Source organism: Myodes glareolus, chromosome 5, assembly GCF_982192425.1.
Source record: "Myodes glareolus chromosome 5, mMyoGla1.1, whole genome shotgun sequence".
Taxonomy (NCBI): domain Eukaryota; kingdom Metazoa; phylum Chordata; class Mammalia; order Rodentia; family Cricetidae; genus Myodes; species Myodes glareolus.
This window is the reverse complement of record NC_142030.1, coordinates 93,398,215-93,425,838: the sequence shown is the minus strand read 5'-3', so window position 1 is coordinate 93,425,838 and position 27,624 is coordinate 93,398,215. Positions and strand designations below refer to the sequence as shown.

General features: G+C 45.4%; 1 protein-coding gene across 7 annotated transcripts; it reads right to left on the bottom strand.

Annotated features, from left to right (window-relative positions):
• Window positions 1-449: 449 nt before the first annotated feature.
• On the bottom strand, window positions 450-27,602 carry Pfkfb2 (6-phosphofructo-2-kinase/fructose-2,6-biphosphatase 2). 7 transcript variants are annotated; one of them, XM_087906541.1, is made up of 17 exons: window positions 26,387-26,437; window positions 26,039-26,143; window positions 25,268-25,381; window positions 18,757-18,882; window positions 18,189-18,285; window positions 17,753-17,819; window positions 17,548-17,622; window positions 17,137-17,193; window positions 16,161-16,285; window positions 13,143-13,350; window positions 12,625-12,771; window positions 11,538-11,642; window positions 10,745-10,874; window positions 9,995-10,057; window positions 9,521-9,585; window positions 8,733-8,912; window positions 450-2,346 (listed from the first exon to the last, which is right to left on the bottom strand). In XM_087906541.1, the coding sequence occupies exons 3-17, from the start codon at window positions 25,359-25,361 to the stop codon at window positions 2,281-2,283; spliced, it is 1,605 nt and encodes a 534-aa protein (XP_087762667.1). In that variant the 5' UTR covers window positions 25,362-25,381; window positions 26,039-26,143; window positions 26,387-26,437; the 3' UTR covers window positions 450-2,280. The 7 variants fall into 7 exon arrangements, with proteins under 7 accessions (XP_087762667.1, XP_087762668.1, XP_087762670.1 ...); XM_087906542.1 differs by lacking the exons at window positions 26,039-26,143; window positions 26,387-26,437 and adding an exon at window positions 27,353-27,602; XM_087906544.1 differs by lacking the exons at window positions 26,039-26,143; window positions 26,387-26,437 and adding an exon at window positions 26,546-26,682.
• Window positions 27,603-27,624: the final 22 nt, after the last annotated feature.

Sequence of the window (27,624 nt, the reverse complement as noted above, 5' to 3'; positions counted from 1 at the left end):
CTGTGGTGCTTGCCTTTCTATTGTTACCAAGAAAACAAGAGATGGGCTCAAAAGTCAACCAGGAGGGAAGAGTCCAACCTCAAAGACCTCCAAGGCTATTAATACCAGTCCCAACTTAAAGAGGTACATTTAACCTGCTTGTCTGTGGCTTCCCAAAAATGGATTGAGTCTTCAGCTGGCAATCAACAGGCAGTCATTAAATATTTGTAATTCAGTGAATAAATGTCTATCCATGGCTCTCACACCCTGCTGACTTTGAACTGCTAGAGGAACTTGACAGTCACCAACGGAAGAAACTATAATAGCTGGAGACACAGATACCATTCAATAACTTCAAGATCATTTCTCTAAAAACTTTCAAGTACATTTTGGAAAATACTAATATTTGTATATCTGTAATGTACCAAATGACGCCTTTTTGTATGTGAATTGAAAATTTCATTACACCCTTTAATTAAAAATAACTTTATTTTATTACAAAAGCAGTTTATGTAACTCAGACATTTCATCATGGTTTTACTATCCAAGAGAGAACTTTTCTCCAGAGAAATACATTTCTTGGTTTATAATAAAACCAATGAAAAATGTAAAGATGCACTGTCGTAACATAATTATCATTCTTTAACACACATCAGCACTTATGCTCCACAAATCTAACTTCAGGTAATACTACGGACATAGGCTTAGGATTCAAGCCACCTACACAGCTAGCAGAACACAGAATATACATGACATTCTGATTAAATACATGCAAAATCCTCACACACAATAAATAGCTGCATAAAAATACCATCTGATCATCAGAAAGGAGTGTACTTCAATGCAGAAGGCAGCCCTTATCCTACCTGCTGCAAGCAGAGGAGGGAAAACTGCCTACACCAAGCAGAGATGGGGCCTCCCTGCAGGTGATGCGCATATAAAGCAAGCTGCAAGTTGGGAGACACTGAACTGCCTGCAGTTCCCATCCTACTCGGGTAACCGGGTAACCGTCTCCAGTACTGTCCACAGTATATATATATAAAAAAAAAAAAAAACATGTAGAAAAAGCTGCGTTTCAGGACTTCTCTTGCTATACTATTTCTCTGCCCAACAAGTGAGCATTTCAAGTGAAAAGGAAACAAACAAAAATAAAATGACAATACACTAGATTCTATCTGTAAGGTACAATACACGGTGGCTTCTGCATTGTTCTTCAGGAATAAATAACAGAAGTGCATTTGGAGTGACAGCGTGTCTACGTTTGACAGTGATCTAGTTACAGCAACTGGATTCGTTTGGAATCCACTCACGGAACAGAGGCCATGCTGCATCTGTCAAGGATCGCGGGAGACCAGCTGATCACAGTAGTGACAGCCGGAACAGAGGCATCCATCACAGGACACTGCTCTTGCAGTCATGGCCACAGCTTTCCCAGAGACCACATCAATGAGACAGACCATGTCTGCCTCTGCCCATTTTGAAATTTAAAAAAAAAAAATCCCCAGTGTAACTTATTATGAAGAAGGCATCTTTAGTTCCCAGTGGGATAGAGGTGGTCCCATCTAGCCTTCATTCCCGACCCTGACCCCTCAGGAGGCACGGAACCAGTCCTCTCTGGGCATGTGAGGCACAAGCCTCGGAGAGGAAACAGTAGAGAACATGAAGCCTGGTCCCCTTAGGGGAAGCCTGGCAGCCAGACCCTGCACAGAATATGGAGCAGGAAAAACTTCTCTAAATAAAAAGGGAGCCATGGATACTACTCTTCTGTCACCAGAGAAGAGGCACTTCAGAGCCCAGGTCCTGACAGCCTCTATTTACCTGGTCACCTGTCTCTCCTCACATGGCAAGAGGGAACCGCTAGTACTTATATTGCACGTCAGCCTGCTCACCCGCCTCCAACGCATGCTCTCACTGAGCAAAAGGGCCTTCCTGAAGTTCATCATCACCTAGAAACCAGCCCTAAAGCAGTGCATTCGCATGTCAAGCAAGTCTCCAGCTAAGGATGCAGGCGATCCTAGGTAGACTATTAAATGCCTAAGTAAAATGGCATTTGCAAACTTGGGTCAAAAGAGATTAAGAGTTAACTCATTCAGGCTTCTAAAGAGTTCTGAGGCACAGCGTAGTAATAATCCTGTTACGCATGAGGGGAAGAAACATGGTGAAGGTTTTCCAGGCCTCATTTTCGGTAGCCTCAAATGAGACGCTCCCACTTAATTTCCTGTTCTAGCCTCAGTGTCGCTGGCATCCCAGGCTCTTTAGTGGATCCAGTTCCTCGGAGAGGTCTGGCCTCAGCCTCACACATCAGGACAGCAGTGTGAGGGATGCCATTGAGGGGCGTCTAGGCTCAGTCAGCACATCCTGTACTTCCTAGGAGTCAGAAAGAGAAGCAAAGTCATTACACCACAGCCAAGAGATGAACAAAGACAAGCGAGAAGAATCCATCCCCAACCCTCACGCCCACATCCGAAAGCATGTGAAGACACACTGGTGTGCCTGCACACACCCTGACCCTGGGGGCTCAGGTAAACTTGAATGGCCTAGCCATGTAATGACTTCTTTCACAGAGAAGCTGACCTTATGACAACAGTAGGGTACATTTCAGGTCTGTTTCAGAACTGGACTCTAAGTTATATACCTGAGATATAAAGCAGAGGTGGATTGGATCTCTGTGGTAATGAAGGCTGTATTAGTCAAGAGACCACACACACACACACACACACACACACACACACACACACACACACACACACACAGTAGCAATAAAGCCACGAGCTATATGGCTTCTGAGGAGGGTCACAACTGTTATGGTTACCCCAGTCCACCCTGAAATCAGCAGCCAGAGTAGATCAACTTCTTCCCATGAACTGGTATTTAATGTTTACCTTGTAAGAAATTCTTTCTCTTAGAAAGCTTGTTTCTAAAATATTAAATGTGCCTATGAATTCAGTCACCCAGGGATCTTGTTCAAATCCTGGCTTAGTAAGTTTGGAAGGAAGCCTCTGATTCTGAATTACTAGTGAGCTCTGGGTCCTTGCTATTGCCGTGTGGGATAAGGCAGGAGAACAGGGGACACCCATTGGTCTTCTGCTCCAGAAGGAGTTAGGTACCATTTCATACCATTGGCTGAAATCTGCTTAGAAACAGGCAGGACATATTTTAGAATCAACTGCTTGGCAAATTCTTAAAGAACTCCCAAAATTTTCTTTACGATATATAACAAAAGTTTTATATGTGTGGTGTGGTGTGGTCTATTATAGTTCTTAGTTCTTGCACAAGTACAGAAGGTGCAAGGGACTTGACAACTAAAGTGGATGCACTGCCAATAATGTCCTTCCCAGCTTCCCCCAGAAGGTGGTGGAAGAGAGCCATGCCTATGACCCCGGCTTCCAGGCATTCTGAGAACTTACACTGGTTTGCTAAGTCTCCTGTTCAATATGAGACAGTTTTGAAGACAGTAGATGAGAAAAACAACTCAAAATACAAACATAATAATAATAATAATAATAATAATAATAATAATAATAATAATAATACCAGAAGCCTTCGGATAAGGTCAAGTTATTCAACAACTTTATTAACCCATTCTATACAGGCATGCACATAAAACACATTTTAAATACAATTATATACACTTTAAATGGACCCAATGCAATAGTTCATTATCAAAATCACAAGAATAAATCAGAATGCTACTAAGGATTAATATCCCCACTTTTAGCAGAGCTGTGCCTAAGAAATCTGCAATAAAATTCTGTTACTGGGCTTCCCAAGTTCAGCCCATTTCCATCCAAACCAGCCGTGCTCAGCCCCTCTCTGTATCACATGTCCCATTGTGATTGGTCCTTTGCTTATACCACAGGAAAGTCATTACATCTGAGTAAGAAAAACCACACACAATTCAGACGCTTCTTTAAAAACTGAGTCACCTGAATGTTAGTCACACACCCGGTGAAAGGCTTAAGGAAAGAACTACTCTGGCCCACTCTCGGGGTCAGTCTGTGGGCGCGCCCTTCCCGTTGTATAAGATTAAGGACAAATACAGAAGACTAAAGCCAGCAGCTCTCTCAGTGAGGACATGGTGGCCCATGACAGAGTCATCTGAGGACACATTAGGTTCAGGAACGGGTGATAAGAGAAAACTCCTGCCTTGAAGCAGCAGACTGAATGAAGTAACTTCAAGTAAAGTCAAAACTTGACTGTTACTGTGACTTCCATAAGTCACAACTCTTACAACATTACCTTACCTAGGTAATCACAAAATCACATGCAATCTACAAAATCATCTTTTAAAAAATAATGAGATGTTGGCCACTATTATATAATAATCATCTATAAAAAGTCCAGTGTACAGAACTTCTTCATAAAGGAAACATGTAAAATATTCAGCTCCTTCCTTGAAGAAATTATAGTAATGTAAATAGACAGAGACATGTAATGTAATCAAGACAGAGACATGAGAGACAGGAAGCAAACAGACCTCTCGTCTTCTAGACACTACAAACAAAATTCTTAGCCACACTTCCAATGAGTGTCCATCACTTCTAGGGAAAATTCGAGATCTTGTGTGGCAGGTCTGCTACCTGGCTCAACTGTTATATAATTTTAAAATAAAATAGCTTTAAAACACAAACAAAACGAATACAAGGAAAACTGGGTGACTGACTGAGACTTCAACAAGTATAATGTTCTTCTGAGACTGGAAGGGCGGGGGGATGCACATGAAACCCATCACTGGAGCTACCTCAACTGCCAATGGGTCTCCCTGTTCACCCGTCACTCCAGGCTAAAGAGCTTCTCTGGAACTCAGAGGACTCACATGTGTCCCAGAAGAATCATCAGGCAGACTTACCTTAACAATTATACTGTTTTCTCAATGAGGTGTCTGAGGATTAACTGTGGCTTTCAAAGAGGACTGTTCAGATCCTTGCCTGAAGTTCCACCATTAGGTCTAGGAACATAAACATGCTGCAGGCCTAACTCTGACTTCTTAGGAGCCAGCAGGGGTGGCAAGCACATATGTAATGCATGTCTAAAAATGATGTGATGATTTTCTTACCAAGAGAAAAGGCCCTACATCAACAGTCAGTAAGTGCTAAATTCTACTTTGGAAACAAGATAGGACAGAAACAATTCTCTAAATTTAGATTCTTCAGGGTTTCATTCAGCTTTGAGTTTAAAAATAAATAAATGAACAAATAAATGCAGACTATTCCTTTCTCTTCCATTGTACACAGGTAGAATTTACATACGAAGATTCAAGTCTTCACCTATTCCTTCCAGAACAAAACTGAAAGTCTCAATACAGGGTACCCACAAGTCATCTTTCTTTGTAGGGCTTGTGACACAGACACAAGCGTAGCAGGGTAACCTCCCACCTGCAAGTAACAAGGGGAACGGGAAAAGATGAGAAGTAGGACTTCCCTCAACTCTGGAAAAAGAGCCCTTTCCAATGCTTTCCTGCTTCTCCCGCTCTGCTCCCCTGAAGGATCTGGCTCTAAAAGCTCAAGGATGTTGAAACCCCTGCTGCTTCTCAGCTGCAACTTCCACTCCTTGTTATCCAGGGACAACAAGACTACCCCAGCTCTTCTTGTACCAGAAGCGAACTAACACGGGAAACCGGAAGAGCGAGGAGTAGACAGAGTCAGAACGATCACCCAGTGAACCGCCCCTACAGACAGTACTTACAACAGGGGAGCCTAGCTCCAGGTGCTCAGAAAAGTCTCCCCTTGCAACTAGATCCTTAATTCTCCCTCTTCCCACTCAGTAGCTCTGAATTACTCTTACCTGGCAACAGAAGAAAGGACTGGATGCCAATTTAGACCAGAGCTGCTAATGACTAAGCAGTAGACAAAGTGCCAGACAAACCGCCCAGCCCACAGCTCATCCTCACACTGTGAGAGCACATCCCAAACCTTTGGGGTTTCACAGCATAGAACAAGAAAACAGCCAGAAGGCAGGCTATCCTCTACCCAAAAGTCAGCTCTTCTAGTCTGTTTGATTCTTTTACAAATATTAATTTATCAATTAATCTCCTGTCTTTTTAATTTTTATTTTTTTTGTATTTCATACATGAGTACTGTATTCTAGCCCTCCTACTCCCTGTCCAACTCCAAAATTTCCCCTACTCTCTTTCAAGTTCATAATCCCTCCTAGTTGTTGCTGCATTCATATGCATATATACACATACACACACGTGTGTGAATGAAAACCCTCTCCATGAAGAGTCACAGGCAATCAACAGTCGCTGAGAGAGGGAGACTCAGTCTTATCCAGAACAAGTCCCCAATAGATTATCCAGTCCCAATTGATCAGCCCTAAACACACGCATATGCCTGGTTTCTTAAGGGTTGGCTTGTTGTTGTTGCTGTTTTGTTTGTAATCTCCAGGGCAAGGAAATTGAAAATGTTTGTTTTGTTTTATCTTTTTGCATATATTTTCCTCACTAAGGCCAGTGCCCACAAAGGTCAAGAGGGGACAATGAACACTACCTAACAGGAATTGCCAGTTTCTTAGTCTTGGACGAGTTTCAGGAATCTAAGCAGTCTGAAGCAGACTGAAGAGGCTATGTGGGCTGGAAGGCCACGGGGCTCCAGGCCAGAAGTCAGTAGCCTGTGATAATGCCCTCCATCAGCTCATGGGCTCTATCTCCGTGTACCTTCAGCTTGCATGGATTCTCAGTGTGAGTCCAAGGGTATGTGTTTAAGTCAGTAATGTGGTGCACTCACCTGTAATGCCAAGGGAAAAGATGGGACTAGAACCTAAAATACCTTTCTAACAAAGCAGCCTCCCTTTGAGAGGGTAACTCATTCAAAACTGTGCTCTGCCCCAGTATCAGAACCAAGAATTCAGAATTTCCAGTCTGATACATATTTGTCTAAGATAACAAGATGCTGGCATTTTTCTATCCAGCTTCATAAACTGGGATTTAAAAAAAATATTTTGTTTAGTTTTATTTATGTCTATGTGTATATGAGCTGCACATAAGAAAGCGCCTGTGGAGCCCAGAAGAGAGCCCCAGATTCCCTGGAACTGGAGTTACAGGCTGCTGTAAGCCACTCGACATGAGTGTTAGGGACTAAGCTCTGGACCTCTGGAAGAGCAGCATGTGCTCTTAACGGCTGAGCCATCTCTCCAGCCCCTCAAGGGCCTTCTGACCCTTCATGGGCTGACCACTAAGGAAGTAATTTAAACACCACATATCTAGGCTCCAATCCAGAGATTTTGAGGCAGTGCCCAGCCTGACCAAGGGAACGCAGGCATGTATGTATTTCAAAAATTCTCCAGCAGTCTGATGTCTGTCTCTGGATAAGAACCATGCAAAAATCTTTTATCCCAAGACAAAAATCTCATAGAAAACTGCTACCCTTCTCTCACCAGTTGGCCCCACATGACAAACTGAGAGGTAGGGAGTCACCTGTCTCTTCTGAAGAGCCTCCTGAGACCTTTAGATCTGTCCCTTAGAGAAGTGACCTCGAGTGGACTGGTACAGAGCTCAACAGACGGCCCTGAGCCACTGCAGAGAGAATCCCCCTTAAGCAATAGATACATATAAACTTCCGAGAGCCAAGCCTCAGGAGACTCCTTGGACTACTGAGATAGTTTCTCAATATAAACAAAATGCCCCAATAAGAGAGGTTAAATTCAAAACTTTTTTATGCTCAAAAAATAATTTTTCATGTAAAACCTTAGCTTAAGGAAATTATTCTAAAAAGTACCGGTAAACGATGAGCAGCTTCACTGAACTTACTGACCACCCTGCCTTTTGCCTGGAGAAATTCAGGGCTCAGTGTTGGATCCTGGTGCTTTTAAACAGTCCCAAAGGTCATGGGCTGCATGAAAGCTACTGGAATTGTGAAGAAACTGAGAGACACATGACAAAAAGTCTGAACCATGAATTTGTAGGAACTAGACTTCGCCCTACCCAGCCCCACTCCACAGCCAACAAAGGACTGTCCGGCTCCTCGAGTTAGTAACACAAACCAAAACACGTCCACATCCTTAGAGCCAGCTCCCCAGGGCAGCAAGAACTCAGGGCTGTTTCTCATGAAAAGAGGCAAGAGCTCTCACCCTGTCCACTTGCAAACTCCAGGGCTTTCTGTGGATGTTCTGTAGCCTGGGCTGCCCCTTGCAGGACCTGGCTGGAGAGGAAGGCAGAAGGGAAAGGAAAAGACTCTCCCAGTACAGATCCAGACCCACTTGCAGACAGCACCAATGGGGCTCAGACTCCTATCAACCACCCCTTACTTTAAGACACCACAATGCCATGCATCACACCAGACAACCCAAAGCGAAGCTGTAAGACATGGAAGTCAAATGGAGTGTAGTGACAGTTTAAAAGGACACAGGTGAAGGACAAATGGGTTTTCTATCTCCCTCTATTCAGCACTCCCTCCCAACCCACCCTCTCCCCCCCACCACCACACACACACACACTTCACAGAGACATTAGTGGGTCAGACATGAGGAAACAGAAGAACCAAGTCCATGACTCATGCTTGGCTCCTCTTCCTTTAGACCATCCCATCTGGGAACCTGTCCTAAAAAGACCCAACTTGCCATCTTGCCCCCGGCTGAGGTATTTACACTAGAGAATGGCTAAGGCTGCTCTGCACACGCATGAGCTCATATTCCATGTTCAGATTAATGCTGGGACGGGAGTGGGGTAAAGTTAAATGACTTCTTGGCTGATTAGTGGCAAGGGCAAGAGGCCAAAGCTGGAGGGAAACACACAATTACACCACCGGAATGCTGACTTGGGTCTTCGGCTGGTCCGCCCCTTCTTGCATGTCCAGGGCACGGAGAGGGCTGAGGGGCTTGAGGGGCCGGCTCCCAACACTGTAATTTCTTGGACGCCTTATTGTGTTCGAACTGGACAGAGGCGTAAAGCTGTTCCTTCTCATCCTTACAGGGGTTTGGCTCTTGGGGAAGTTGTGCTGATTGGAAATGGAGGGACACCACATACATGAAAACCATACCAAAACCTTACCCATAGAGGTCAAATAATGCTCCTGAGCGTAACCGTTCTTCCTCCTGCTTCTCCACACACAGGACCAAGCAGGGCATAGTCTGGGCCCACAGCCCCAGAGGAATAAAAGGGTCATCACAGGAGAAGATCTCTGGGGACCACGTTGAAGAGCAGTAGTAAGGGAGTCAACAAGGGTGTTTGCTTAAGACCATACAAGTTACAAGACCAGACCAAGGAGCTGGCCTGCACCTGCTGACTATACTGGCAGTGACTCCCTAGACCCTATTTTACAAATGGAGACTTCCCTGGGAGTGCAGCAAGGGAGTTCATACATTTCACTTCAGCCAAACTTTCAGCTTTCTATACTGAACTCAATTCCCAGGAGCTAACTCTCAGAGCTAAGATTCATGAAAGAGACACTCATTTAAAGAACTAAAAATCCCTTCATGTTTCCCTCTCAGAAGTAAGGAGACCTTTATAGGCCACGATTCTGGATTTGTTTTCTTTGCACATAAAAGAAACCCAAGTCTCTGGATACAAAGATTCAAAGACTCAAGGCAACCAGGAAATACTTACAGTTGGTTTATCACGATGTGTGTCCACAGCCTCCACATTGAGTTGAACTGTTTCCACTTTGCAACCTGAAAAACAGCAGGAAAGAAAAGCTGTCAGAGCTAGGCATGGTGGCTACTCCTGAAATTCCAGCACTTGGAGGCTGAGGCAGGGAGATTGTCATGAGCTCCACACTACCTGGAGTGCCAGGCTAGACCCAACTAGTCCCCAAAACAAAACAAAATAAAACTAAGAAATAAACAATCAACTAAAAGAGGGTAGGGGTAGAGAAGAAAGCCACCAAGAAGCAGCTCAAACAAAAAAACCTTCAGTCCCAGCATGGTCGAGTATATGCTGGGGGCATATGTGTACTCCCAGAGAATCGCACGTGCATATGTTCAAGTGGAAGCTACTAACAGAACATCCCTGCTCTACAAAGAACCATATATCCTGACGTTCCACAGTCCCCACCTCTCCCCAGCTCAAGCTCATAGTTACCATAGGCCACAGGAGTAAGTTTGAAGATGGTGTGGAGAGGACACCTCAAGTATGGTAATTCATCTGAAAGAAAAAAGACCCGGTGAGCAAAGTCTTAGTGTACAGAATAAGGTCATCTGAAGAAAAGAGAATCTAGGAGGCTCATGACTGTCCCCTGGAGCAGCACAGCTCCTCCCCTAAACTCGGCAAACTGAGTGATAAGGAAGGAAATAAGGGCAATGTAGATCTGAAATGCAAGGAAAAAGGAAGGGCTCTGAAGCCAAGGCCCCTGGAAAGGACGACTATGGCCTACCTGAGCACTCCAAAGCAGTCAAAGGCTTCAAGCGGCCTGAACTTGAAGGACTGGGGAAAGCCAGGCCACAGTAGTGCTTCCTGCTGCTGTTCTAAACAAGTGCTCTACCCCAACCCAAAGGCTCAAGACAGTTCTAGTGACCAACCCGCAAGAGCTAGACAGACAAACTGCACTATTCAACCGCCCGCCTTGATGCTGCCAATAATGTCAGCTGGAGCTGGCCCTTAGGCACATCAGGAAGCATCAAATCAGTCATCCTCACTGCTGGCTTTGGTAGCGGCAGACTGAAGTGGCTGACCAATGGCTGCTGGGAGCTCCACACTGCAGCCTCAAGAATGTACTTTAATATGCGTGGAAGAAAAGGAGAGCCAGTGGTCAAGAATCCTGGTACCACCAAGTCCAGCCTTGTCCCAGTGTGTGTGCTTCTCCCCTCCCCCATCCCTTCCCTCGGAGAGCACCTGCTCCTTTATCCAAGAAGTAGGCCAGGAGGCAGCGCATGACAGCCTGGTGGGAGATGACGAGGATGTTGCCCTGACGCTCCAGCTCCATGATGACAGGCTCGAGTCGCTGCACCAAGTCCTGGTATGACTTCAGAAGAAGAAAGGAGAGCTGGTGAGAGGCCAGGTACATGCTGGCGGCCAACTTGTTGGCTATGTGCCAGAATCAAGAGACTACTCTGGGAGGCGTGGTGCCTCTGTGTTGCCTAATGGCTCCAACCCTGGTTCCCTCAGACTATCCAGATCTTTCAAGAGGAATATTTAGACTCAAAACCACAGTTTAAGAAATGCAAATGTGAATTCAATTTTCTTCTCTTTTACTCACAGACACTAATAGGGAGTGTGCAGAGCATCAAGCTTCCTGAACCTCTGCCATGACATTTCATTTACCTTCGGCACATGTACCCTAGGTTAGGAAGCCATTTCAGTAAGGACAGTAGCTAAAACATGGTAAGGAAGAAACTCATGCCCCATACTCACTTGGTCACTCTATCTGCTGTAGGAGTGGAGTAGAGGGAATAGAACAAAAGAAGCAACATAATCATGCTCACTCTATAACACTCTCTGTCACCCTGTCCCCTAGAGAGCTTTAAAAACTAACGAGATGTAAAGCACTAACTGTCTAAGCTGAATTAGGCAGTGTGGCTGGCCAAAGGCAGGGGAACAAAGGATTGTCATGTCACCCCTTTTCTTCCCCTTAAGAAAAGTGCCCAGCAAAGCACCAGGCAGCTGCTCCAAGTGAATGAAGCCTCACCTCCCCACCAGGATATCGATACAAGTACTTCTCTTGATCTCGAAGCGCAAATTCCTCTGGGTACTGTTTCTCAATCTCTGCATATGTCATCTCCTCACACACGCCCTACAAGAGCCATATCAACTCATCAGGACATGGGCGGTCCCACATCAACACATCCCTGACGAGGACCATGACACTGAAGAACAGCAGTGCCTCACTATGTGTGGATGCCATGTGCCATCCTTCCCTGTACTGCACCCGTCTGTGGCCACAAGTCAGGGGTCACTAGGTGCCATGGAAACGAGGCACTTCAGAGAGAGGTGGTTTCTCTAGCTTGAGCTGCCACTCTGTCCTACTATTGCAAGGGAAGCCACAGGTCAGCAAGAGTCTGCAGGACAAGAGGAGCAGGAACCAGAGGAGAGAAACTGAGGGGAAGAGAAACCTTGTGGAATGAAGAGAGGAAAGGGGAGGGGAGGGGAGGGGAGGGGAGGGGAGGGGAGGGGAGGGGAGGGGAGGGGAGGGGAGGGGAGAGGAGAGGAGAGGAGAGGAGAGGAGAGGAGAGGAGAGGAGAGGAGAGGAGAGGAGAGGAGAGGAGAGGAGAGGAGGGGGGGAGAGAGAAGCAGCTAAGCTGAGCATGGTGGTTCATGCCTGTCAGCACAATATTTCAGACGCTGAGGCAGGAAGATCATGAGTTCCAGGACAACCTGGGTTAGAGTGAGTCCTGGTACCAATAAAACAGGAAGTAATATATATTTGGGCTAAGCAATAAAGAATGCCAAGAAAAATTTGGGTATTTTCTCAGAACTGCCGGCTGGATGATTAAAGAAAGTATTATAGAACTGGGTAATTAGGAACTACAAAATAAGTCCTTGTTAGCTCCAGTCTCTGCAAGCACCAGCAGTTCAGTTAAAGACTGGAGTGCATCTCACCTTGGGTTCAGGTACGAGAGCGGTCAGGAAGCCCTGATGAGAAGTAGTTAACCCCTTTCTCGTCTAACCTCTGAAATGGCTGGATTCAGGTTCCTCAGTTTCTAGTTGATGATTCTAGTTTTCTAAGCTCCTCAAACTGTAACTTCTGAAAGTGTCGATGAGAAATCCCCACTCACAGCGTCGATCTCATTCAGGATCTTCCACTGCTCGTAGGTCACCCCAAGGCACTCGGCAGTCTGGATGGTCCTCTTCAACTGGCTCGTCCACACCTTCAGATCCTGGATCTCCTGCTCCTCCAGAAACTTCTTCAGAGCCTGAGCAAACTAGGGTTCGGAAATAAAAGCTAAACAAAGAAAACCCACCACACCACACACACAGTACACACAGAGACTACTAGCCATGGTCAAACTATAAACCCAAGAGGAAATGAAATTCCGTTAGAGGACTCTGTGTCACGTCACACATAGTGCCCAGTAATTTCCTGATGGCTGAATGATCACAGCAGAAAGGGTCTCAAGTGACATGCACTTTAATCCAGAGTTAGGTACAGTAAGCAGAGAACATCCTCAGCACTTTCTGTGAAACCACAGCCTAAGCCCAAAAGGGATTTAGCAGGAGGGGATAAAACAATGACCTCCACCACGCCCTTCTAACTCTAAGCTCAGGAAATCCAGCCTGCTGGCTAACTACTCACCTGCTTGCCTCGAGGTGAAAGACCAGAGTCACCCCCAATCTTTCCCAAAAGATTGAAGTCACTTTCTCCATGCCGGCAAAGGTAGATGGTGCGAGGCTGCACGTGGATATTCATAAGGTAGTAGACAATTTTACTCTGGATGTAGTCCTGGACTCTGTTGACCAGAAATCTCTGGCCTACATTTATCACCTTGATGAAAGACAGATCCCTGGGATAGGTACAAAGAAGAAGTTCACAGTAAGAGCATCTGAAGCCAGGAGTGAGGTGGGCAGGGGAGCAAGGCTATCAGCACCTGTTGACAAACGCAGCGCTTTGGAGGCTAAGGGGAATGGGGCTCGAATCTGACCCTGACTCCAGACAAGTGAACAGAGAGTATATAGGGAGAATGAGCTGTATACTGACTGGTAGACCCCCATCAGCCTTTCCTTCTTTCCTAGCCACAGCCATATTTATAGAACAACCAAATGTTAAGAGATAGATTACATCTTTAAATTAAGACGGCATACAATTTATTGAACGCCCAACAAGCATATACTCTCTCCTCGGTGCCTATCCTGTGCCATGAAATATGTGTATGTATGGAAAACAGAATTCAGGCTTCCCAGACCTAGACTAAGTGACTTGAATATCTTTGCTAACTTCAAATTTTGGTGAGACACATGGGCCCCCACATAATGTGGTCAATATCTAGACAGAGCACGGACTGGGAAGGCAGACGGGTTAGCCAGGGTACCTGTTGCACCCTGAGCCACCTAATCAACCTCTCTCAAAGACAATGCCACTATTTGCTTTGTGGCCATAGGATTTTTCTTAAAATTAAAGTAATGGGCGCTTATTCAAACTAATGATCAGGAGAAAAAGGCACAATACGGTAAATCACCCACTGACGACCAAAGATAAATCTGTAAACACATATACTTATAAACATAAATATCCTTCTAGAATGCTGTTCTACACAGGACCTAGATAGACTGAATATCTCCTTACACTACATCTAGAGCAGTGCCGTTCAGTCACTTATTATAGAAATGCTCCTAAATATTTGTATTCTGGGAACTCCATGCGAAGAAAATGAAACGCTCAAAAATCTAATGAGATTGCTGCAGTGATCTAACACTGTGCTATGCACACTTGTGCTGGCTGGTTTTCATAATCAATTTGACTGGGCACTAGAGACACACTCCTGGGTATGTGTGTGAGGGTGTTTCCACAGAGACTAAATAAGGGAGGAACCCTCACCCTGACTGGACAGGGCATTATCTCATGGTCTCGAGGGTCCTGGACTCAATCAGGAGAGAAAATGGAATGGGCATGGGGCTTCACACCTGTGATCCCAGTATTAGCACGGCCCTGCCCAAGGCTAGGATACACAGTGAGATCTTGACTCAAAAAACGGGGTAAGAGGGGAGACAAAGCCAGGTCAAGCAGCACCCTCCCACTAGCACGGGTGGGAGCCAGTCCTGCTCCCATGCTTTCCCTACCACGGGGGCTGTACATGCTGACGAGTAATCCAAAACAAACTTCTCCTCCCAGAGTTTCTTATGCCAAGTGCTCTGCCACAGTGATGAGAAAAATAGTGGGTATAATATTATTTCATCGAAATATAATCCCAGCACTGTGGAGGTGGAAGCATAAGAGTTAGGAATTTCGAGGTTATACTATATCATATATAACAAATTAAAGGCCAGCATGGACTGAGTCTCATGATTTCATAAGGCAATGTTCTCACAGGTTTCCATATACACACTGCCTTTCTGCAAGAAGGACTCAACATCTCACTATACCCCACAGCAGGCAAATCAATCTGTACTCTATGCCTCACTGCCATGAGCACTACCCCAGTCACGATGGCTGGCACTGATCAGACATTTCTCCTTCATCCAGGCTGTGTCCCTGAATTTATGTAATATATATGTAATAAGCATATATATATATATTAAAATACAAATTATATATGATAAACCTTAAAATGATGATGCATCTCTAAGAGATATCCTACAGCATTCTAGTTCAGATTTGCTCAATCTGGAATAGCACTTCTTAATTTGAGATGATTTGGGTCCCTAGGAGACATCTGCCAGTATCTGAAAACATTTCAGTTGTCACAGTTTAGAGGCGTTCCTGGCACCTAGTGGACAGAGGCCAAGGAGACTGCTAAATATATTAGAATACACAAAGTAGTCCCTATAACAAAGAATTCCATAGTTCAAAATGTCAAAAATGCTTAGATGGAAACTCTTGCTCTTGAGCAGTGGTTCTCGACTTTCCTAATGCTGAGACCCTTTAATACAGTTCTTTATGTTGTGACCCCCCAAACATAAAATTTTCATTGCTACTTCATAATTGTAATTTTTCTAGTTATGAATCATAATGTAAAATCTAAAATGCAGGATATCTGATATGTAACTGCTGTAAAAGGGTTGTTCTACCCACAAAGGGGTCCCAACACACAGGTTAAGTATGGATATGTAAAATATACAACACACATAAATATCTGTGCTGGATAGTTTTATGTCAACTTAATATACACTAAAGTCATCTGAGAGGAAAGAACCTCAATTAAGAAAATTCCTCCATAAGATCAGGCTGTAGGGCATTTTCTTAATTAGTGATTGACGGGAAAGGGTCCAGCACACTATAGTTGGTACCATCCCTGGGGTGGTGATACTGGGTTCTATAAAAAAGCAGGCTGAGCAGGCCATGAGGAGCACCCTCCATGTCCTCTGCAGCAATCAGCTCCTGCATCCAGGTTCCTGCCCTGACTTCCTTCAGTGACGGACTACAATATGGAAGTGTAAGTTTAATAAACCCTTTCTTTCCTCCCCAGCTTGTTTTTGGTCATGGTGTTTTATCCCAGCAACAGTAACCCTAACTAACAGAGTATCACAATAAAAACCTTGTTCAGTGAAATGGCATAAATATCATAGGTTTACATTACAGAAACAATTAGAGACCAGCAGGGAGAATGACACTCTTCCTCCTGCCCCAACCCTCAGATCATGGTGTGTTGAACCTTACTTATCATAGTTGTCTGGGTCAAGGGGCTGGTAAGTGACTTTGTAGCACTCGATTCTCTTCAGGAAGTCCTCCATCACATTCTCCCTATTCCTTTCAGGGTAGTCAGGGCTTGACACCTTTACCTCCTAAAATCACAGGAACATAAGGGCCTGATCAGAATTCTGTTCTTAACAGCCCTCCAACAAATAGCCACTGCTAAAAAACAGAAGAAGTCCATAAAAAACAGCTTTTCACTAGAGCACTGGCATTCCCCATTCACTGGACTCTCTCATCCTGTCCTGTGACCCTGGCAACCAAGAAAGGGAAGACAACTGGGGAGTCATGTGCCTGCCTTTGGCCAAAGGACAGAGGGAGTCAAGCTGCTAATACTACTTCTGAGCCCTGAGCCCTTTATGTATTTGTCTGCAAACACAGAATGGGCTCCAATTTTCCCCTTCTGCTTCTCAGAATAGGGTATGTGACCCGGTATTTGACTTAGGAATCACTGCCTCTTCCCCAAATAAAATAACTCCAGTTCCTATGATGGGAAGACACCTCTAGAAAAGCATACAAAGATGCCTCCTTAGCACAGAACAAAACAGCCAATCCAGTGAGTACTGTCTGGTGCTGTGCCCCACAGGGCATAGAAGTGCAATATTCAATGCTGATCAGAACATTAGACCACTACTGAATAAATAATCTTCCTATCAGGTGACTGAACAGGAAAAAAGAGTCTAATCTGGCACAATATCTAGGTCTTACCATCAGGAAAGATCAAAACACAAAGCCAGAATGCCCACAGTCCAAGTTGTTCCCCATTCAGCAATTCATTTTTAGTGTATTCCTCTCAGGCCCAGGTTCTTTTCCCAAAAGAAGAATATAAAGGTACAAAATGTTCTCAGATAAAGAAGATCTGTTTGCTTCCTTCTTTCATTACCCAATCCACACACACAGAGACTGAGACTGAGTGACGGCAGATGACAGGGATGACACTCACCAGAATATTGGCAGCAATGACGTCAGGGTCATCACAGACAGATTCCACAAAGAATACCTGGCCATGGAGCAAAGGCATGATAAACACGTCAAAATGTCAGGTTGTCAACTGTAAGCACATACTCACCTACTCCGCCCAGCTACCACACCTTCAGGATTCATAGTGGCCGTCAAGGCCTCTTCCTTTAAAACCAGATCTTACCACATCCCCTGGACCTTACAGGCTAAATAAAGGTCAGAGAAAGGATCTAAACAAAAACACTTGAGGGTTTGGCATATGCCCCAAGTGGACAAAATCAGACAGCTATTCTAATCCTGTGCTCATCGGAGTCAAAGGGATCGACATTCCCACCTCTCCATCCTAGCTCCCCACCTCACTCATCCCTTTTCTTCCAGCATAGAGTCAGCCCACCTTGAAGGCATTCTGCTCAGCAAAATTCAAAATCATGTCCCTCCTCTCCCGAGTGGTATTGGTAGCATCAAACACCTAGGCAGAAAGCATACGAAGTAAACGAGCAGGAGGGAAAAATGAAGTAGTGCCCAAGGCCAACTCCAGGTGGAGATAAGTAGCCAGGACGCTGGGAGAGGGGCAATGAAGGGAAGCAGACGAGACTTACCGCAATCTGCCCACTCTCTTTAGTAAAATAGGCCTTAACATCTTCCAGTGCTACCAGAGCACACTGTCTGCCATGAGAACAAAGGAAATCAGAGAAAAGAGCTAAGATCAAACAAGGCTGGAGACAACACACAGTTGTGGGAGTCGCTTCCCACTCGATTTCTTTACGGTTGTTTTCCCCTAACTAATCTTTCAGCTTTCCCACAGAAGTTTACACACCGTCCCACAACTTCCTCCCTGTCCAATTTATAGGCCTTATACCTCTTTAGGCATCACACAAAAGCATCTTCTAGAGCCCTGTCAGCTACCCACCCAACCCAAGCTGATCTTATAATCTAATCACATCCATTAAAATGCTCCTAAAACATTTCTGGAGGAAAAATGGGGGCCCTAACACACTCAGTCTCACACCTTTAAAACAAAAAGAAAAGACTCACTTGCGGATCTTCATAGCCTCTTCATTGTCATGACGAAAGAAGTCATAAGACTTATAGGACTTGACTGCCTCACGCCGATAGACCCCAAGATTAAACACTGCAGTAAAAACAGTACAAAAACAGCCCCACTAAAGGAGACTTCTTGGTCTGAGAGTGGCCCATGGAAAAAGTGCCATTGTATGTCAAACATACCAAACTAAGACAAGTTGGGTTAAGGCCCTGACTTACAAGAAGAATGTGGGCAAGTCTAAAACTGAGCTTCTCTCTCCCCAGCTACTGTCTCAGCAGGGTACCACTAAGGTTCAAAGGCAAGGCACATGTGCCAAGGGTTCTGAAATAGCATATTCTCAATAATTCTGAACACTTCTATCAAAATTAGGATGACCTGTCTAGGCCTGGAGGAGACATGTCTGAGGAGGACAGGAAACAAATTCAGTAAATGAGAAAGCAATCTTGATTTTCATCAGAAGCATTATAGGACCTCGCCGTTAGAAAGACTAAGTCTCGCAGAGGCCTGTGGGGCCCCAGAACTCATCAACCCCCTTCCCAAGGAATGGCCTGCACCTACCTTTGGTGGGTACCCCAATCCAGTTGAGGTAGCGTGTTAGTTTCTTGGACACGTAAGTTTTACCCCGGGCTGGCAAACCAATCATAACAATGAGGGTTGGAGAGTTGGTCATGTAGGAAGCCCATGCTAAAAAAAAAAAAAATGAAACAGGCTGAGTTAAATGACTACATGTCTCATGAGCTTTATGTACTAGATGAGGAACCTCACAGTCATCATCTCAGAAATCTACAGGGCGAAGGTTCAGGAAGAATGAGATGGCAAACTGAGGCTATATTTGGCATCTCCTCTTGAAAGAGTTAAAGGTCAGGCAGACTTCCATAAAGTACCCATACCCAGGCATTTTTTCCCAAGTCTTCAGAGAGTTCCCAAGATGGGAAAAAATAGTAAAGGTTAGCAAGAGAGAGAATACTAATAACATGGCAGCTATGATTCTATCACCTCAAACCAGACTAACTTTAAGAGAGTCCCAGATCCTACCTGGAGGATCCCACAAATCCCTCCAGAGCCACAGGCAAGACTTTGATGCAAAACGAACCCTGCCTCAAGATGTTTTGGCCACAACACTCAGGTCATGAACTCCTCCTCCACTTAAATTTCTAAACCACGGTGATATTCAGTAGCCAAAGCCTGCAGGATAAAGGTCTGAAGAGACTCCATAAAGTTTCAGATCCAGCACAAGACCTGGAGGCCTGTCTGCCTTGACAGCTCATACGGAGGTGGTGCCCTTTCCATAGGGATAACCTCTCTCCTTTACAATACAGGCTCCTTTACAAATACCAGGGCTTGGATGGTTAGTGACTTGTATAGCACAAAGTTATTCAAGTGTAGACCTGGCACTGGAATCCAGACCTGTGCTTCCCAGCCAGTTTTCCTCCCTAGCAAGAGGCCTCTTTCGGTTTGCTCATAGGACGGTTTCCTCCCTGCACAAGCTGCCACAGAGCGGAGGTAGAGAAAAGACCTGCATTTGCACCTCATCAACTCCTTTCCTGAAGCCCAGCCCCAAGCTGATTTGTCAGGGAAAGCTCAGGCTGTAGACTCTCTCCATTGAGAAAGACAAGAAAAGGGGGAAAAAACTACCTAAACCTTCTGCTTCCAGCTCCTTTTCCAAAGGGATCCGGCAACATGTGTCACCTAATGGTGACAACGCCACTCTGAGGCTAGGCATCTTTGATGTTTCAGTGAGACTGGTCTTGTCGTGCCAGAAACTAAGACACCAGAGCATTTTCCCACACATGTGTACTAAGGGTCTACATCCTCATTACATATATGTGCATTGCTGCTGGGTCACCTCCCTGTTTCCAGGGATCATGGGAAGAAATCATATGGCCCACCATGATATGGGAGGAGAAAGGCACCCACCTAATAGATACACAATACTCCCACTGGGCTATTCTCCACCTTGCAGATGGCCACTTCAGTCTCCTTAGAGTCTTTACTTTGTTTAGTTTTGCTAGATAAACTTCTGCATAAGCATTCCATTAAATGTCTCTATGAATTCTTTCCTTCAACAAGAACTAGAAGACCACCGACCGAGAGTTCAACCCCTGTTAAATGGAGAATATTGCTGACTCTGGACAGGAGCTCTGGCAACATAGGTCATGGAGCAGTATAAGCAGCCTTCATCTCTAGCTACACAAGGAGCTAAGAGGTGAGTAAACAACACCGTGTTGCCTCTGTGGGCATTAGTCCCTGAGCACGGACCCCAGCAGGCAACAGGCCTGCCTGGCATTAGGTCTGAGCAGTCTTCATGTTCTTCAGCTTTAATGCATTCTCCTCTGAACATGGCTGACTCGGCTCATTAGCTGCACTTGCTGGCCTCTCTGTCCACATCTTCTAGCCCATTAGGCACTTCCCCCAGAGGTGCTGTTTCCCTCCCTGAAGATTAGAGAGAAAGCACGCTTAGGAGCTGCTCTGAGAGAAACCAGGGAGGAGCTGTTCTGTGTTCCCCATGCTGGACAGAGAAAGCTAACAACAGAAGGAAGCAGGGTTGGACACAGGCACTCCATATCCCTACTCTTCAGCATGGCTCCTCCTGCCTCAGCCTAGAGCAGCTACGTGTGTGCAAACACACACACAAGCATGAATCTGCACGCACACACCCACATCCCTGCTAAAACCAGGGCTTCTCATTTTCTAGGGGAAAGAAAACAAAAAACAAAGACAAAAACCCAAAGACTACTTCCCACCTCACACTGCCAGCTGGTAACCCTGGGGGGAGCTTGTCCTGTTAAGTAGAAGCACCCCTGAGTGTGAATGGAGGGACTTCACACACTGATTGGCCTACAGAAACATGGCATCTCTTGACGTACAGTGGAAAACTGTTCCAACCCTGAAATTCTTCTGTCTTTTTTATACAGAGTTAAACTTCCTTTACCTAGCTTTACCAGGCTTCAACTCATTTTCTCTTTATAAACATGCCTAGTCAAAATGAGAGCCTGACAGTTTCTTTCACATAAATGGAAAAACTAAACCCCAGAGAACTTAAGAGCTTGGCCCAGAGGACCACAGAAGAAAGTCAAGGTCAGGCTTCTTGACCACATTACTGATCTCATGACTGCCTATTCAGCCTTATCTGCTAGTTCTTGGCCATCACTTAAGCACCTAACAAAAGGGCCCATGGAAAACATGACTATGTTCTCCAACTTATCTGGGAAGATGTCTGGGAGGGGCCAGCAATTAGGACGGTTCCTGGTCCCCTCATCACCAAGGGCATTTTCCATTATCCACATTAAACAGGCCCAGTATTTTGAATGTGTAACCCAGAAAACATTATCATTACTGCTATCTTAATTTTATTCATTAAAAGTTATAAAACCTGATTATCTACTGCTGTTTTAACTGATAAGTATAAAAGAATCAAGTTCAAAGAACTGTACCCAAATACTAAGAAAAAGAAAACTGAGGTTTCTGTCAGGCAGTGCAGCCTTAGGTAGTAATAGGCAACCTCCAGCTTCAAAGAACACATACAACATGGCCGGAGACCACCACTGGATCTATAATGCTCCATTTATTTCTGTGAGAGCACTGTTGATACGAGCATGCAGAAGTAGGAAGGTGTCCACTGAAGCATTCTTTAGGACAGTGGAAAGTTCACTCAATGTAGAAGGAGATCGGTCTGGATTCACCAACATGAGAAAACTAAAATAGAGCAAAAAGTGTACTAACTACTTAGAAAGGAAACGGCATCAGAACAGAATAAGTATATCATGAGTCTACCTATGTTTGGTAATGGGATACACCAGAACTAAACACCTAATAGAAGTGAATTTAACAGAGATAGGAGAGATTGGAAGAGATTTTACTCTCCATGTTTCCTTTTAGAATTATTTGAGTTTTCCTCAATATGTACTACTTTTGTAATTAGGGTTTATACACTTGTCTTCTCCAGATCTATTCAAAATATTTTAAAAATAAAAAAAAGAAACCAAAAGATGAAAAGGAGAAAAAAGACTTAATAAGGAACGCACACAGAACCCTCACTTTCTACTCTCAGAGACTCCTGAAATCACTCACCGAGGTACCTTAAAAGGACCCCAGCCAGGACACCTACAACCCCATCCCAGGAACAACTCAAGTCCCAGTAAGGCTCCTTGGAGGTCTTGGCTCCTTATAGTCACTCTTTGGCCTTGAAGCGAAGCCCAGTCACTCCCCAGACTCAAAATTAGCAAGCAGGTGTAACAAGCAGCAAAGAGGCAGCAGATGAGCTATAAATAAAGCGGCACGAGGCGGCCGGGGAGTCTATAACAAGGTACCTTCTCCACAGCACGCAGAATGGGTGAGTCCAGGTCTATCAACTTAGGGCTGATACCTACTGTCCAGTGAGGTTTTGAAAAAGAACACAGTAACAGAACAGAACAGGCACCTAAGTATCTACTCTCGTTAGAAGGATGGACCAGAACAAGATGTTCAAACTGCTGAGTCTCTGCAGGGCAGAGAAAATAAACTCATATTCTCCCAAGGATCTCGCAATCTCACAGTCCAACCATGAGATGAGAAGGGCAGGGTACTAAATGACAATTCAGAGTCCTTCAGCTGGGGAGAAGGAGCAGTTTTAAAAGAGCAGAGATTAGAAAAGAACAGTTAGGGCCAGGAGCAGGGAGGACTCTAGAGAACATAAAGGAGACCTAGAATTGGCTTCGTAATCAGAAGCCGGGTAGAAGAGTGATGAAGGGGTTAGGGAGGCAGGAGCAGCTCGCTGGACGGCGAGGCAGAAACGTGAGCCAGCTGGCGCTGATGGCACCCCATCCCTCTCCACTGTCTTTGGGACTACATACTCTAGTAACAGAAGTACATTCCCTTTAAGAGGGCCACACTGGGTCAGAACATGTGAATAATAATACTGTCAAACAATAGGAAACATACTTCACTGAAAAAACACTTCTTTACCAGGCTCTTAAATGATGAGTATAATGAGTCTACTTCTATGTTTCAAGAGCAAATAGAAAAGGTAGGGTCACTTGTGAAAAGTACACGCAGCAGCTACTTGTGGCGCTCATCTGAGTGCTGGTCTGTATGGACTTATCCAACTCTCACATCACTCCCGGGAGAACCGCTTCAGTATTTCCACTTTATAACAAAGTAAACTAGGTTAAGTTTATAGGCGGTGGACACCTATAACCCTAGCACCCTGGATCTAAGGGAAGCAAATCACATGTTTAACGCTGATCTGGGCTACGTAGTGGGACCTGTCCAAGGAAGAAAAAGGGAAAGGAGAGAAGGGGGCTAAAGGGGACAGAAGGCCAAGGGGGTGGGGATAAACTGAGGGAGAGGAACGTTAAGCAAATTGCTCAAGGGAGCACAGCTAGGAAACAGTAAAACCACCATTCGAACTCAAGCAGTGTGACTGAAGGGGCTACAATTAAGTACCTCGCTGCCTAGTTTACTCACTGTTTGCCCTCAGGACTAGCTTCCTGCCCTGGCAAAGAAAGGAGACCCTATCCACAGAGGTATGCCAAACTCAGTGCTATGACTGCACCTATCCAGGACACATCTCACGGAGGCCAGAGACACGAGCATAGAACAATCAAGAGCATGACACCATGACGGAGCCTCTGGGGTACGGTCTCATGCTGACCGCACCTCCTTCCACCTACCATATACATACACACTTCTTCCTAAAGCGAGACCTGGCCAGAAGGGTTCCAAAAGAAGGTGTATTCCATAAGGAAGACCAAGAGTGCTAAAACACTTCTGAGGGTTTCAGAAATATCTGAGGACCAATGCCCCAGCCTTTGAGGGAACTCTAGGACCTTGCTTAGGAATGTAAAGTCAGGGGAACGAGAAAAGATTCTTCATTCCTCTGCCATCATTTCTGCCATCTCTGCACTTAGGTGAAAGAATCTGCAAAATGCAAGGCTAACCCTGTAAGAATGTGCAGCACCTAAGACACTGAGAGTCAGGGCTCATTTCCCCTCAGGCCCTAAGTAACAGAACCAGTAAGGGTTTATACCCGCAACTTGTTTGTTTGTTTTCTGAGACAAGGTCTCAAGTAGCCCAGGCTTACTCTGAGCTAAGTGCATAGCTGAGTACAACCTTGAACTTCCAATCCTGCCTTTATCTCACCAGGGCTTGGACTAGGGGTGTGTACCACCAAGCCTGGCTTCTGCCTGCAATTTAGAGTGTCCCTGATCTAGAACACAGTTCACGAGATAAAGGGAAACTGAGAGAGTGACAGCCCCATGTTAATCCTGTACCTTGACACTTGGCCATCCTATATATATATAACAACTTGTTCTAAGCTTCCAACATCAGGCAGGTGCTCCCATATCTAATGAAAGCAGCAAGAAACTCTGGACCACACAGCAGTCAAGCTCCAAAGACACATTTCACTAAGCCTACTTGTTTGGGGTAGGAAATGGCCCACTGTAGACTTTGTTTTAAATCCTATGTCTGATGTGGGATTCCCCTCTTATGCTGTGAATACAATCAGTGAATAAAGAAACTGCCTTGGCCTGTTGATAGGGCAGAACTCAGCTAGGCGGGGAAAACCAAAGTGAATATTGGGAGAATGGAGGCAGAATGAGAGAGAAGTCATGCAGACCTGCTGGAGACAGACGCCAGAACTTTTCCCCCGTAAGCCACAGCCTCATGGCAATACAGATTACTAAAAATGGGTTAAATTAAGATGTAAGAGTTGGTCAATAAGAAGCTTGAGCTAATGGGCCAAGCAGTGATTTAAATAATACAGTTTCTGTGTGATTATTTCAGGGCTGAGCAGCTGAGAACCAACAAGCGGGCTCCTCCAATATATGTCAGACACAGTGCACACATCCATACTCAAGAGGTTAAAAAAGGAAACTTTGCATGAGTCACCAGCAACCTGGGTTACACAGCAAGTACCCAGCAAGCCAGGGCTCTGTAGTAAGACCCTGTCACAAAATAAATACATGTAAGTTGTCATGCCAAAGAATTACTATTTGCTCCCACAGTGCAAGAGAGTCTAGAATACAAATACAATTCCAGGACAAAAAGAAAAAAAAATCCTAAGAGGGGGAAGTCTTGCAGAACTTACAGCATTTCTTCTCCGCCTTCCGAAGGTTTGAGGTGTGAGATTTACTGCTGCTGCTGCTTCTGTGTTCTGTGGAAGATGAACTATTCCCAGACATGGTAGTTCTTCAGGAGACGCCTGGGAAAAGAGAGAGTAGAAAATACAAGGAAAGTGTCCCTAAAAATAATACAGAGATTAGTGTGATACAAGCAAGGAGCTGGAGATTCAGGTCCAGCCTCTTCCTCCCAATGCAGACACTTGTTCTTGGATAAGTCACTCACAAACCTGATTGCTCACCTATAGAGTCGCACTCCAACTTTGCATTTATTTGTGTGACCTCATTCACGCTTATATATCTCAGATCCTGCAAGCCTTCCAACATCTTTTAAACAGCAGACTTTCCTATCATGATTATTTCATTTTGTTTTATAGAACAAATCAAAGATACCCGACTAAAGTTCTTCTCCAATTTTCTTGACCTCACATTCTAGTTTTAAGACTATGGAAAGAACAGAGGAGGCGACCAGAAGTGAGGTGGAGGTGGGAATAAGGGCATTGTCAGGAAAGCAATCTCAAGCCAAAGGTAAAACTCAGTCTTACAGAGAAAAAAAAAAATGAGAATGGGAATGGTGGTGAGAAGGGCAGGGGCAGAAACGTGTTCCCTGAAGGATGAACTGTAACGGGACTGGGATAGCCCTAGCAGGTTCGGTTCTCCTCCGGTGTTCTCCGTTCTCAAGTCCTCCTCCCAACCCTCTCCTATCCACCCCCTGAGATCAGCGGAAGAAAATGACTTACCTGCACAATAAGTCTTGGGTCCTAATATCAACTAAGGAGGGAGGGACCGGGACTCAGGTATCAAACCCAGATAGATACCAAGAAGCTCACTCAAGACAAAAGGTACTATTAAAAAATAAAACAAAGCCAAAAAATAAAGAAAATAAAACCCTTGCACTGCTCCTCGCCTGACAGTACAGATTCTTCAGTGCTCACACCAGCTGGGGCTCAGCGTCCCTGAAGGTCTGCACGCCCAGGAGTGCCAGGGGAGCTACACTTCCCGAACGGGTTGAGCACCATCGCTCTGCACCTTAACCGCGCCCGCGCAGCACCCCATCCTCGAGTCCAGACTGCTCAACTATCGCTCACCCTATTCGACCTGCCCTATTCGCCCTCCCGGCTGTGGACCCGGTGTCGCCACCGGAGCGCCGCGAACCAACCTGGCAGACTGACTCAAGTCCCAGCTCCCGGGGTGGGGGCAAATCACGTGCTCCGTTTGGCTCCGCCCACCCGCGCGTCAGCCCTCACCTGGAGGCAGGCTGGACCAATGAAGCATTTGCATGGCAGGAGGCGGGCTCCTGGAGAAGCCGACCTAGCTCCAGGAGGACCTGTGATCGCCTAAGGCTGCCAGTTCCCAGACCAGCCGGCTCAGTGCAGCTTGGTGGCGTCGTTGCTTGGGAACAGATTGAGCAGGAGGCGGGGTTAACAAAAAGCCTTACCTTCTTTTCTTATTCTCGCGAGACCAATTTGACTGGCATCTTGAGTGGGGGTAACTGGTGAAAACGAAGATTAACGCCTTCACTCCTGAATCTCTGCTAGACTTGGTAGTTCCCAAGACCGGGGAGGGAGACATTTGCTTTTAAATATGCCTTGCTGGCTACTAGGGTGCAAGAGCGAACTACAACTTATGGTCAGATCCTGGAACCTAAGCCACCCATGCTCGGAACCGGGAGCTTTCCTGGACCCAGGTGACTCCAAATCACGTTCCTTATTTCCTCTCATTCCCCCGACCCAGACTATATTATCTATGGTCGTATTGAAGAACCCGACCCAGACTATATTATCTATGGTCGTATTGAAGAACCAAGAAGGAAAAGTGCACCTGCTCCTAGTGTCGGGGTGGGGAGGAAAAGATTGGCTGTAATTGATTCATAGGGGGAGGCTGTTTCCGTGGGTTTTCCACGTTCCAGAACTACTTTTCAAAGTTACCCCCAGCACACCATTGGTGCTTGATTCCGTGACAGTCCCGTGTGGGAGAGGGGCGGGGTGGTTGCTGCTTTAGCTAAAGGGTGAAAACTGAACAAACGAAGGTGTTTCTACTCATTTCTTCTTTACCTGGAAATCAGGTCATCTTCCAGACGGCCCGAGTATGCGTTTTTACAACCCCAGCGTGTTAAGAGCATGCTATAAACCCCGTCATTATTTGGTGTTTACAGCACTTTTTTTAGTGTTCAGTCTCGGCCTCTCTGGACACTGGCTAGTGTGCCTGGTATGTCTAGTGTGTCTTCTTCCCCGTCTTCTGCCTCTCAGCCACAGTGAGGAATTCTGTCGGGATCCCAGGAATCGGACTGGAATCCGGGTGACAGCAGTTGGCACTGCCACCACCT